We start from the raw sequence: 13,686 nt of genomic DNA on the forward strand, positions 1-13,686 counted from the left end.
TTTTAACGAATATGCCGCATGAGCTTGGAGCTCCTGAGAAGAAAATGTGCTGTAAAAATAAGGCGGCGTTTTCTGATTAATGATAGTAATAATATTGTATAGTAACAAGAATGCACATTACCATTGCAGCGATATTTGAGGTTGGACCAAATGATGTTTTCTTGGGAGAAGCAGAACACGCCAAGCCGGCCTCCACGCATGGTGGTGTCTATGGTGACCCCGGAGTCAGCTACCAACTCAGAGCCTTCATAAAAGCGCACTCTGCGGACAACACAGCCCAAGCCGGTCTTCATGAACCTCAAACCCAAGTCAAGGTGAAGCACCCACTGTGGGACCCAGGGGCCCCACTTAAAAAATTTTTTTTTTTTTTTAAATTTTTGAGAGAGAGAGCATGAGCTGGGAAGGGTCAGAGAGAGAGGGAGACACAGAATCCAAAGCAAGCTCCGGGCTCCGATCTGTCAGCACAGAGCCTGACAGGGAGCTCAAACCCAGGGACCACAAAATCGTGACCTGAGCCAACCAGCTAACTGACTGAGCCACCCAGGTGCTCCTGAGGGGCCTCACTTCTTAAATACCCACATCTTTGCTGTTTCATACTCCATTTTTCACAGCCCTGGGTTGTGCTCCAGCTGTGACCCCTTCCCTCTTGGACTGGAAGTTCCATGAGGTCAAGGACTGTATGTTCCTGTCCTCCCATATTCTTTCTCTCCAAAAGCCTAACACAATGCTGGGCACAGAGTCATATTCGATGGGTACTTGCTGATGAGTTAAAGAGAAACCACAGTGTGAACCATGGCCAAGAGGCTTTGTGACCTCATTGTCCTGTGAGTTACCTTGTCCAGACAACATACTGAAAAATCACTGCTTTTCCTGAGGTCTGACTGGTAGCACCTGGTTCAATCTCAGAATAGTGATCCTCCACGGGAGCAACAGCCCTCCCCTAAACAAGGGCTTTAGAAATTTGTGGCTCTTTGTCTGGCATTTTATGACAGAAGCCAGGGAAGCTGAATGGCTTACAAAGCCCTGGAGAGAACAGTCACAACTTGTCCTGCATCCTATACTCCTTTGGAGTGTTCCTTCGTCACTTGGGTAGGTGAAAACCCTGCTTATAATTATCAGGGCGGGCCTAGACCCTAACTTCCGTTTACTTGAGAACATCAAGTATTTTTTGCACTGTTTTAATATATACTGAACTTGGGGGGGGGTAAATTGAGAAACGACTACTTTGTTTTGCTTAAAAAGAGTTGTTCACCTTGTTAGAAGTTAACTCACCAGCAGAAAAACCTGCATTAGAATGTCACTGCTTCTATTTCATTTTGTGTTGTGGTGTAGTGGTGTTTAAGCATTTACATGATTTTGTCATAAATTATTATTTTTCTCTTACAGTGTTAGGGAATTAGTTTTGCAAATTATGTGCAGGCAGATTGTATATTCTATGACTGCATTTTGGGACAGAAAAGAAGGCATTAGGCTTCATAAGGCTCAGAACATGAATGTCTTACTGTGCGACAAACAGTACATTTGACTAAATGCTCAAAGAAGAACAAAACATGAATTAGCCACCATGATTTTCTTTTTTCCACCAGGCTGGTTTCCTGGTCAGGAGACTGCAACTGGTCTACATAAGCTGTCGTTGGTGGTGATCTGCACGTTTGAGGAATGAGCAAGTAAGTACATGGTCTAAATTTCAAAGATGTAGCCTAAGCCATCCTCATTTCTGAGAAGAGTTTTTAGTGCTTGTTTTTTAAATAGTCCTATAGGGAAATGAGGCAGATGGTGTTGGCTCACGTGAAGATCCGTTCCTGCCGCATGTGGTACAGGCCCGAGAGTGGGGAGACCAAGGTAAAAGGAGATACAGGCACTGTCTTCAGGGAGTTGATAGTCCAGAGGGGAAGAGACCAAAAAAGGGATCCACCGCAGTGCAGCATGAATATTCGTGAACAAGCCACCATACAGGGCAGGTGTGGATAGGAGGCTTACCCAGGCCTTGCCTCACAGTGGTCAGCATGGCAGAAAGGGGGTCACCACTCAAGCACCTCCTTCCCCAACGCTGACACCTCCCGTGCAGAAAGTCCCTCTACCCCCAGTTGGGCCGTAATGTCCAGCTGGTTAGTTTGAGCTTGGGTGTCTTTCTCCTACTACTTTTCTGGGAGCCATGGCCTGAGTCTTGGAAGCATGCCCTTGGAGGGCCATCCAGGGTCAGGGCGGTGAAGGCTCTGTGACGTACAATGAGGATGTGCTTTGCTTCAAGTGCAAGGTGAGATGTCTTCCACGTACCTTATGTAGCCCACCTGGGGCCTGTGCTGCAGGAACCAGCGGTAGGACACCTTGTCCTTCCAGCCCACGTTCCTCGAGTCCTTCCACAGCAGCCGGACCTGGTCACTCGTGTCCCCGGTGTGCCACAGGGAGTTGCGGAGATGCTCCCCTGGGCCTGTCTTAGACTTAACAGCCTGGAAAGGACACGAGCACGGTAGAACCAAATACACAGACCACCCTTCCTGCTTCCTGGGTCCCTGGGGTGGTGACTTCATGGTTACAATCTGGCTGTCTTGGATTTGGACAAAAGCGTAAACACTTAAATGCCCTTTCTCCTGAGGTGACCTTCAACCCTTTAATAACCAGCTCTGGCTGATACCCCACTAACCCATTCCACTTTTTTTCCTGCTGTAAATCCATTGCTCCCCACATGTGTTTCTGAGAGCTCTGAAGTGTGCCTTTTCTCCAAGCAGGAGTGAGGGAGGCAGCGGCTCAGCCCTCCTGTACACAGCTGGCCCCATCAAGGGAACAGATTAGCCAGTTAAACTGGTATGTTGTGCCTGGTGACATACCCCCAAATCTCTCCCAACTCTTGAGCCCTACTCAGACTGACATTTTCACCATCAGTCACCCAGAGGTTAGGACACAGCTTGTACCCAAGAATGAAGGCCAAGCCCTGGGTGTACTGTAGCACAAACACCTCGATTTCACAGATGAACTAAATGCTACATGGGACAACAGAGGATTTAAAAAGAGGGCTCCGAAGAGAGATGAGTATCTTAGAGCTGTTGGTACCTTAAGCTGGATGCCAGGTTCCGCCACAGCGCGGAATGGCGTGGCTTGCCAATATGTCTGCTCTGTCTGCTTCCACATGACTACGTAGAAGCTGGAGCTGTCTTGGTAACCAAAGATGAAGCCAGCGTAGTCATCGTCTGTCTGGGTGTTTACGTGGAAGGTCCCTTCAAAGTCAACTCCGTTGAATGCCGTGTACCCTGCAGGGATCAGAAGAAGATCAGAGAGGCAGACCAGCCACATGAGGAGCTGCAACGAGTGGATTCTATACACGTGCTCCTGATGCCCTGGACATACCCACTGCCAGGCCAGGATCGCTGTTCATAGTCTGCACAATCTCCATGCCCTGCAGAGAGAGTTGAAGGCCATCTTAGAGGGTGGAGAAAGCTCAAGGAAGCCCAGAGCCTCTGGCACCATTGGTGAGTGGTCAGCAAGGTCTGACCTCCACACAAAGATTTAATTACCTGAGGAACTGTTCTACCTCGTTATGTCCTCAAAGAAAGCACATACTTGTGAGGGGGGAAAGAGAAGCTGAATAGAGATTATTTTGCTAAAACTGTAATTAAGGGTTTATTGAATCAGCTTAATTGAGAGAACATAGACTTCTAATGAATGTGACTTCCTGGGTGACACTAAAAAACCCAAGCCTCTCTGTGCCTGCTCTTTGTAGCTACACAATAAGGAAGACATGCAGGAGGCAGTCCCCTGGAGAGATCAGTAGCATGGCTCTGGGGTCAGATTGCCTGGGTCCCAGTTCCAGCATTCTTAGCCATCACCTGCATTGCTACCCGGAGCAATCATTTCGGATTGATGGGACTTGATGTGTAAAACAGGGCTAATGAAAGTGCTCTGTCATAGGGTGATTATGAGGAGTAAGTGCAGTCCGAAACAGTGCCCCCTGTTACTGTTACCCACTTCTCCCAGGACGACCTGTGCTGAGAGGCAGAGCTGAGCTGCTGTTGACCACGTGACGCTTACCTGGTTCAGGACCACCCAATTGGGATCAATCTGGGCATCCCCTTCAGGGTCCAGGACTACTGTCTGGTAGGCCCTGAAGTCGGTCAATGTGACCTCCGCATTCTCTGGGCAGACATCGATCCGATCGATGACCTGGTCCTGGTCAAAGTCAGTCTCACAGATGTCTCCCACGCCATCTCCTGGGTGGGGCGGGGGAGGAGGAGAGGAGCTGGCTACCGCCCACTCTGTGCTTGACGGAGACAGGGCTGGGCAAGGAGCTGGAGGGAGCCCACACCCCACCTCCAGGGCTATGACACCCCACCTCCAGGGCTATGACTCTCCACCCATGTGGGCAGAGGAGCCCAGCAGCAGCCATGTCTGAGGTGGCCCCGAGCCCCATCCTGGAGTCATCATGGTTGGTTGCTGAACCCCACTGTAGGTGACCAAAAGAATTTTCTGGGGGTAGAGTGGTGTGGTAGGCAACTCTATAAAACTGATCTTGTCAGAAACCTTGGGTCAGGATGCTGGGGTTCACCAAGTGGTGAATCTTAAGGCTGATCTTACATAAGCAAACATCTATAGTACTTTCTCTAGAACATATGAAAAACAGGGAAATTATCATCACCAGACAGTCTCTAAGACCAGCTGGTGATCCTTAGGCTCTCTGGCTCCTCTGGCTCATGGTTTGTTTTGTTCAGCTGACCTGGTATTAAGATATTTGAACTGAACTGCTGAGCTGTGGATGGGCGTACCCTCCCCCACTCGCCAAGGTCCTCACTACTCTGTGTCATTTCTGGCTTTGTGCACACTCTTCCTTACTGGCCTCACCTCTGTAGCCATCTGAGCTTGGGACTCCTGTGAGACGAGCAGCTCCCCAAGCCCTTTGAGGGGAATCGTGTGGCTGCTTCCCTGGCCCACGTGACCTCATCCCAGGGCTACTCAGGCTGCAGGGCAGTGCTTCTCTGACGGAGCTCGCCAGTGGTGTCTACCAGCTGTCTGCTGACCACCCAAACTGTGGCTCCTCAGAGAGGCCCTAGGAGAAGCGTGCCACCGTGTGCCTGGCAGAAGGGAGCCTGGGGGCCCCCGTGCAACCCGAGGCTGAGCCCGCCTACTGTTGCTATCCTCCTGGGCTGGGTTGGGGACCAGCCGGCAGTTGTCTGGTCCCGGGGGCACCACGTCTGGGATGCCATCGTTGTCATCATCATCATCACACTCGTCACCGATGCCATCCTTATCAGTGTCCAGCTGGGCGCTGTTAATGACGGTGGGGCAGTTGTCTGTGCTGTCCTGGTGTCCATCTCCATCACTGTGGGAGGAGGAAGAGGTGGTTTGTGGCAAAGGTGACCGGAGAGCAGGGAGGAAGTGAGAGTTGGGTGTGGGGGCTTGGTCTCTGTTGACCCACATGTCCTTAGACAGGGCTGCCCTGTGGGCCTCCGAGACCATTTTCTCCACTTCCTCATCTTGTTGAAACAAGCACATCATATCCTACTCAAGATAAAGGTTGATTTTTGGTTTTGTGACCAGATGTTCCTATCAGTCCCTGGGGACTGTGATCACCTCCCCACACCCCGCCACCTCCAGCTGAGACTGTGCAAAGGGAACAAAGTGAGGGGCAGTGAAGCCAGGCTGCTCAGTGAATCCTGGCTCAGCCACTTACTAGCATGCAGCCCCAGGCGTGATACTTGACCCCTCTGTGGCTCAGTGTCTACATCTGTAAAATGGGAGTAACAGAGCCTACCTCATTGCGTTGTTATGAAGATTAAATGCTTCTGTGATTAGAATTTTGCATATTGCAATTTAATCTATGACAGAGTACTTGTATGTGCTGGCTCCTAGGAAGCCCTCCAGTGTTTTCCATTCCTCTTCACAATCCCTGGCCAGCAGACCCAAGAAGGATCGTATGTGCATGCCTCAGGAAGAATGGCAGAGAGGAGGGGGCGGCCCCTGCCTGAGAGGCAAGCATGGAGGCTGGGCTCAGTCCTGCTCTAAAGCACTTCTCAGAACCCTCATTCTCCACCTGACATTTCTTTTTTCCAGGCCTTAGAGCCACTCGAGGAGGAGACTGCCCTGTCCCCAGAGTTTTTTTCCCCGTGTTGATGGAGGCCCTCTTTGGCTACTCTGTATCAGAGCAGATGTCCCTTTCACCTCATTCTACCCATGGCCTATCCCAGACAGGGGAGGGAAGCCAGACACCAGCCCATGCCCTCCAGGCCACATGTCCCAGATGGGTCCCAGAGAAAACGAGGCCAACCTGGGCAAGTAGAAGATGACATGGCTCAAACAGCGGAATTCCTGTGCCTGTAGCAGGGCTGACTTTTAAATCCTAAGATCGAGCCGTTTCCATCAGCAGCCATTCTATACGGCCTTGCACATTTTTATGCAAAAACAAGCAGTTCCTGTCCTCCTCCCGAAGGTTCAAGTTTATGGGAATTAGAATGTAGCAGAATGAGTCATTTATTTTAGGCAAATATCTACAGGGTGACAGGATAGGATATTTTAGAGATTCCGTAGATGGCAGTCGGTGCAAGACCACCTGCACCAAGGGACATTCTTGATGTCCATCCCTTAGGGAAGGTTCCACTTAGAAATGGAGACCTCCTAGGGCAGACTCTGTGGCCCTCTCCTCGTGTGGTGGTAACAATAACACAGCCACTGTTTGGTGCAGGTCACCTGTGGACCAGCACTCTGCCAGCAGCGTTACCTACTTTAGCTTTTATTCTTACAGAACCTGCAAGGTGCATTTAATTCTCTCTACTTTGCAGATGAAGAAACTGAGACTGCATTGAGAAGTAGGATTAAGTGCACTTGGCTGACACATACTTTGCAGCAAGGACACTGAGCACAAGGACAGAAATGGGACTTTATGGCAGCTGTCCTTGCACAAGGTTGGGCTCAAGAACCACTGGGGATAGGGCCACCTCCCAGGGGTTGAGAAGGGAGGCCCTGCTTTGCCTTCCAGGGTCCTTTCCCTCTCTCATCCCTGTCCTGCCGCCCCGACAAGCATCCCTGATGGAGATCAAAGGGGACAGAGCCTGGGACCACAGGCGCCTCCAGGGCAGAGATACACTTGTCTGTGTTCTTGCTAATGTTGCTACAGCATCTGATCCAGCCCTGTGTCTTAATATAGGACTACATCGTGTGGGGCTAGACGGGTTGACAAAACTCATTTGCACAGGACAATACCACCAATAAAGGGACACAACACGAAAAAATTCCAAGGACAATGAAATAACAGTGATCTCTCAGCAAACTGACAGTTTCCTATTTTGGGATGATGGTGAAGCTTCCCTGAGCTGAAAGACTATAATAATAAAAGAGCTCATACCTACTGAGTGCTAGCTATGTAAGGGAAGCTGTGATGTGCACTCTTCGTAAATTAACTCCATCTTCACAACAGACCTGGCTACGTGCCATTGTCGTCCCCATTTTTCAGATGAGAAAACTGAGGCACAGAGATTTGATGACCTGGTTAAGGTTAGGTAGTTTGTAAGTGAAGGGGTTGGGATTTATCTAGCTGTGTATCATCCAGAGCCCGGGTCTGAAGCATGATGCTCTACTGCCTCTCCTGTGCTAGAATCTCACTTGCTGGAGTGCCTCGTGGCCCCTCCTGACACCGTCACCTGGCTATAGAGAACTTTCAAGGAAGTGTGGTGACCCTGGCCAGAGGCAGGGCTATTTTCCCACCAGGAGCTCAATCTCTCTCAATGTATTCAGAGAGATCCCAAAGCAAGGTGGCAGCAGAAAGCTCCGAAAGCTAAAATTCCCTCTAAATTTTTCATCGGGCCTTCATGCAGCTGAGAAATGTGCCCTACCTGTCCTGATTGGTGTCACAGGAGTCCCCAACCAGGTCGTTATCCACATCAGACTGCAAAGAGAACAGAGCATGTAATTATTTATCCCTGGGCCTTCATGCACAGAACGTTCCAGAGAAGGCAGATCTGGCCCCTCACCACTGCATCTCAGGAAGTCTCTCTGGAATTGGGTTGGTGCAGAACTGCAAAAGGACAGCACCATATTGGTGTAGGCACAATGCTGAATTGTCAAAAAAGCCTTCCAAAATATCAAGCCACATGGCTGGGCTGCCTACACACCAGATGAGCTGATTGGAAAGGGCGCCGGGGCAGGATGGTGGCAGGTGGAGACGTGGAACTCTGGCACGGGTCTGAGGAGAGCCAGCCAAAGGCATGGGGACAAGGCAAACTGATTTGGCTTTGCTTCTGCATGTTGGAATTAAGCCAGAATGGGAGTGAGTCACAGAGGGCAACAATGACGCCCCTCTCTCAGGGCTTTAAAAATACATGACACATCATACCCAATTATCCAGACAGGAAGCGAGAAGGGAAACAACACGGCGCTAACTGAACTTCATCTGAAATGTCCAGACATAGGCTGTATAGGGGCTTGGGGACTAAAAGGGCACAGGCTCCCAAAGGTTAGTTTCCATGCTACATTTTCCTTCCAGCAAAAAGACTTGTTTTGGGCATCATTAAATTCCTACTACTAAGGCACTCTACACAGGCACTCTACAGCCCATGAGATTAGCCCAGAGGGCCTTAGGTCTCATGAAGCGTTCTTCCTACCACCTCCAGACCTAAGGTGTGCAATTCTACCATGTCTGCTCTGGTAGGTAAGTGCAACAGCAAGGAGCTGAGCCAGTGTGCTCTGCTGTTTTTCTAGGCACCCGTCTTAAAGAATCTTCACATAGGGGAGCTCAGCCTAGAGTATGAGGCCCTCAAACACTCCTCACCTGGTTAGGGTTACTGACATCAGGACAACTGTCACAGGCATCCCCCACGCCATCACCATCCCTGTCCCGTTGGTCACGATTGGGAACTTTTGGGCAGTTGTCCAGAATGTTTTTTATTCCTACAAGAAAGGAATGGTTCCCTGAGTCAGGTGAACACACAGATCTAGAAGACAGGCTTCAGGGTGCTAAGAGATCAAGCCTCTACCCAGGCCTGGGGTGAGTGACTTCTGTTGAGCTGTGCTCCAAGAGCCACTACCTTTCTCAGCACTTATCTGGATGTACCCTCAAAGGATGGATTCTGGGACACTTAAAAATGAACAGCGATCTGAGGCATTTCTCCATGCAGTTAGAAGTTGTGCAAGATGTCAAGGACTATCATGTAACCAGATGAAAAGGTCATGAGGGCTAGGTGGGCCAGCCCTGGAGAGGGAGGACCTTGTGGCGATGTGAATAAAGACTGGGACCCAAGGGCTGGGCCCACCGTGCCCCCCCTCTTCCCAACTGTTGTCTGACTATGTCCTGTCATGCAAGCAGCCTGTAATCAGTCATGGTGGGAGTGGTATTTATAGCATAGAAACTGGCAAATGCTACATCTTGGAGCTTTTTTTGGTTTGTTGAACTGGTTTACCAGCATACCACTGGATCTGATCATCAGTAGGGCTTGCAGAGGATGAGGTCATGTTTTAGGGAGGTGTGGATATTCTGGAGCGGTGTGTGTGTGTGTGTGTGTGTGTGTGTGTGTGTGTGTGGTGGGTGAGTAGGTGGAGGGCCGGGAGTGTATTTCTAAAGATTTTCCTTCAAGGCCCTTGTGATGTGAAATATTTTTCAAAAACTATCACATCCAGCCTATACTTTGATGATAGTCATCTATATGCTATGGAAGCTACACAGAAACAAATGTTCTGCCTCCCATCCTGAGAGGCTCCAGAGCTCAAACTGTGCTCTGGGGGTTGCCATTCACACAGCCCACACTAGAAGGCCTCTTTAGTGGAGCCTAGAGCTGGCCCACTCCTGCCTCCACACTCTTCCCAGAATAGGCAGGGGAAGGGCCCGTCTTCCGGGAGATGCCTGATTCTCCGCAGGAGGAGCCAGACCCAGAATCTGTAGTTTGTGACCCTGCTCAAGGCCCTCTCATGCAATTCTCTGCTCCCAGGAATCTCACAGGTGGGAAGTGGGGGTGGGGGAGATCTACTCTTTCTAGGAAGACACATGGCCTGCAAATACGCTGCTCGAAGTAATCCCCACAAAGTTTCTGGCAAAGATGTAGAATTCCAGAAACACCCAGGGTTATTAAATAGAGGAGTGGGCTATGGAGTCTCCTTCCATAGAAAGAGGCGGGCCAGACACAAGCTGCAGGAAACCACTCCATGTGGGAGGCCTTCTGAGTTAGCAATGCTATTTCTGCTCCTAACAGAGAACAAGGGCAAAAGGACACATGAGTCCCACATAAAAGACAAAGCAAGACAAGCCCACCATCTCCATCCATGTCATCATCACAGGCGTCTCCTTTTCCATCTCCATCAGTGTCTTTCTGGTCATTATTCAGGACATTCCGGCAGTTGTCACAGGCGTCCCCAAAGATATCTTTGTCACTGTTCCTTTGGTCCACATTGTGAGTCAGGACACAGTTATCCTAACGGATCAGAAGACCATTTAATCAGACTTTACTGAATCCCTCCAAGGTCTCCGGTCCTGCAGTGGATGCCAGCCAGCCCCACCCCATTGTCATGTGCTGTCAGAACTCAGGAGAGAGAGCCGCGATGCCAGGGGATCACAGGCATGGCAACTACCATGGGGAATGACTAATACAAATAGGGGACTTCGCAGGCTTTCTTCTGCATCCCTGGTATGTGGCAATTCATGCGCCCGGCTGGCAGAGCAAGTACCTGCTCATTCAGGATCCCGTCTCCGTCAGCGTCGTCGTCACAAGCATCTCCTATGCCATCTCTGTCTGCATCTTCTTGGCCAGAATTTGGCACATACTTGCAATTATCCTAAGGAGAAGAAACAAGAGCTCAGAGAAACATCTGCATCTGACTTTTTTTTCAGCTTTATTGATGTATACCTGGCAAAATTCTAATATATTTGAAGTGTACACTGTGATTATTTAATATACCTTTATGTTGTGAAAGGATTCCCACCATTGAGTTAACACATCCAACATCTCACTGGCTCTTTGTGTGTGGGTGAGAACATTTAAGTTTTATCCTTTCAGCCAACTGCAGTTAGACAATACAGGGTTAACAACTATAGTCACCATGTTATACATTAGATCCTCAGGTTTATTCTTCTTATCCCTTCGTATCCCGTCTGTACCCTTTTATCAACCTCTCCGTATTTCCCCACCCCCATCTACATCTGTCTTAGGTCAGAAATGATTTCTAACCTCAAGACTGACTGTAGCCGCCTGACTTTCCTGTTGATGGCTGTTTGGCTACGTTTGATATGCAGCTACTTTCAAAATGCAGTTTTAAATGGAACCCTCCCCCATATAAGCTCTGGCTCTGGACAGCCCACAGCGAATGTGGTGTTTTTCTTGTGTGCCCTCCTTACCTTCTTGCAGTTCCTGGCAGAGCACGGCAGTTCTTCATCGGGGTAACTGTCAATGTCCACATCCTTTCCGCAGATATAGCCATCGCCAGCCCAACCAATGCCACACTGTGAAGGGAAAGCGCAGGAGAAGTTCGGGAAACCAAGCCTGGGAGGAGGCAGGTGGCTGACAAGGGCCTCAGCTCTGACCCTGTGAATCCCTGCTAATCATATGTGCTTCCCCAGAGGGAGGGCCCAGAGCTACACCGCCTTGTTGGGTAGGATTTTAAAACTATTATTTTTTGAATAGTCTTATGAATCAAAAGGTACAAAGGGAGATAGAACCAAGACTCCTCCCCATTCCTATTTTTTTGGCTCAGGCCATCCATTATTATGTATACTTCCACAGATACAACATGCACAGACAAGCAAATACACGCATTCTTTTTCTTTTGACTTTTAACACAAATGACAGCACCTATATCCATTGTTCTGTACTTTATTTGGAGCTCTTTCCATATCACTCCAAGTAGATCATGTCACTCTTTTTAGTGGTCACAGATATATCATACCCAAAGTGGTAGGCATGTGCCTTAATGAATTCAACCAGTCCTCTACTGATGGGTGTCTGGTTTTTAAAACATTTTTCTATTGCAAACAAGGCTACAACAAGTTACTCTAGTACATAGGTCATTCTGCACATGTACTGGTGTACTTAGTGTGGAATTCCTGGTTCAAAGGGTATTTGTAATTTAGAGTTACTGTTAACCTGTTCTCCACATGATTATTCAATTTCCTCTCCCAGCAGAAACGAATGCATGTGGCTTTTGTGCCACTTCCCTTATCATTCTTGAACCGCAGTCATATCTCTGATTTTAACAGTCTTCTAAATCAATTTCCATCAAAAGAGTAACCTTCCAAGGTGCTTTACCTTTATTCATGCCCTTTAGCAGAAGAAGATTCCCACAGGTCCAGGGCTGGGCCTGTGTGTTCTCTCCACCCCTGGAAAAGTCTACCCAAGTACCCTGTTGTCACCAGCCCTCACTTCATTGCCAGCATAAGAGGCATCAATAGTTATTCTGTATCAGACCCTACACCCATTGTCTCCAATCCTTACAATGACACTGCAAGGTCATTGTTACCCCATTGTAGGTGAGACAAGTAGGCTATCGAGCAAGGATCGCTGGCAAACCGAAGACAAAAGAAGTTATTCAGTAAGTAGTGCCCTAGGCATGAGGTAGGACCTGGGGGCCCAGCCCAGGAACAGGACAGGCACCTGCAGAGGGGGAAGGCAGAACAGAGGAACTAACAGTGAGGAAGAGGACCTGGAAAAGGACAGGGAACCAGAAAGTCAGGGAGAGGACAGAGAGCCTGAGGAACAGAAGCAGGGTTTAGGGAAAAAGAACTTGACATGAATAAACATTAAATTTCCTGGCCTTGCTAATCAAAAGAAGGTGATTGAAGACCAGTGACTTCCTAAGCGGCAGCCTGCCTGTTCTCAATCATCCATGCTTTCCTTCTGCAACCGGGAATTTAGAAGGCAGGAGGCCAAAGACACCCCTCCCGTAAGTGCCCCTATTTCCGTGCAGTTGCTTCAGCGGGCCTTCAGAAGGCCTGGAAAGCTTGGCCATGGGGTATGGTCCTTGACTCATTTTAATGAAAGAAAAAATTTCCTCTAGGAACAAATACATTTTTAATGAGCCATTTTCTGGCAGATTAAATTATTTTAGTAGTCACACCAAGTGTATTAATCCTTTACCATCTGTTGTCGTGCCTTATTACAAATTCAAAAACATATTAAGAGCTCCATCACCCACCATCCCAGGGAAGTCATTAATTTGTTCACAGAAAATTAGGATTTAAACACAGATTTACACTCGCCTCTCAATGGTAATAAACATGCCCAGGCAACAGGAATTAGGCAAGTTGTGGGGTTTTTCCCTCTGACCCAGCCTGCTCCTTTGTCAGGACCTTGTTACAGACTATCTGTGCTGCCAGAGAGAATGCATGTTATTACATTTCTTCAACTTCATTCTAATTCTTCTCATTTCCAATATTTGAAAAGCGATATGCTCCCAGTAGAAAATTTTGTGAGCATAATGATAAAGAAGCCTAAGTTCAAGGTATAGACAAGAGAGAAAGCGTCTCCCAGAATCCATCCTGCAGCTCAGGAGTGACCGTCGTGAACCTGGGAGTCCCACAGTCTGAAGGGCCACCTGCCATGGGCCTGACTTACTGGGAAGCAGCTGAAGTGGCTGACTTCTCAGTGTCTAGAAGCCCTGAGGACTCTGGAGCCTGGGATTTAGGAGTGGGTGTCAGAAAGGGCCCTCTTCTTCACCAAGGGCCCAGCATGCACCCACCTGGCCCGAGACCCACGTCAATTCTCTTGCCAGCCAGCTCCTCCC

The 13,686-nt window shown here is 48.9% G+C and overlaps 1 protein-coding gene and 1 long non-coding RNA gene across 2 annotated transcripts in view; one reads left to right on the forward strand and one right to left on the reverse strand.

The window, feature by feature from the left end:
• The window catches only part of THBS4 (thrombospondin 4), a 45,063-nt gene that overhangs the window by 634 nt on the left and 30,743 nt on the right, over positions 1-13,686 (reverse strand). The window contains exons 11-21 of the mRNA XM_053907246.1: positions 11,306-11,410; positions 10,639-10,746; positions 10,226-10,385; positions 8,753-8,871; positions 7,818-7,870; positions 5,118-5,311; positions 4,027-4,205; positions 3,346-3,394; positions 3,052-3,248; positions 2,278-2,450; positions 122-261 (exon numbers count right to left, since the gene is read on the reverse strand). Coding sequence (XP_053763221.1) covers positions 122-261; positions 2,278-2,450; positions 3,052-3,248; positions 3,346-3,394; positions 4,027-4,205; positions 5,118-5,311; positions 7,818-7,870; positions 8,753-8,871; positions 10,226-10,385; positions 10,639-10,746; positions 11,306-11,410 — 1,477 coding nt within the window. The remainder of the gene's footprint in view (positions 1-121; positions 262-2,277; positions 2,451-3,051; positions 3,249-3,345; positions 3,395-4,026; positions 4,206-5,117; positions 5,312-7,817; positions 7,871-8,752; positions 8,872-10,225; positions 10,386-10,638; positions 10,747-11,305; positions 11,411-13,686) is intronic.
• Positions 2,356-3,698, forward strand: LOC128778291 (uncharacterized). Its single transcript, XR_008423816.1, has 2 exons — positions 2,356-2,470; positions 2,730-3,698. It is a non-coding gene; the product is annotated as an uncharacterized LOC128778291 (long non-coding RNA).

The sequence above is a fragment of the Panthera pardus genome, unplaced genomic scaffold, assembly GCF_024362965.1.
Source record: "Panthera pardus isolate Hobbes unplaced genomic scaffold, ASM2436296v1 HiC_scaffold_2, whole genome shotgun sequence".
Classification (NCBI taxonomy): domain Eukaryota; kingdom Metazoa; phylum Chordata; class Mammalia; order Carnivora; family Felidae; genus Panthera; species Panthera pardus.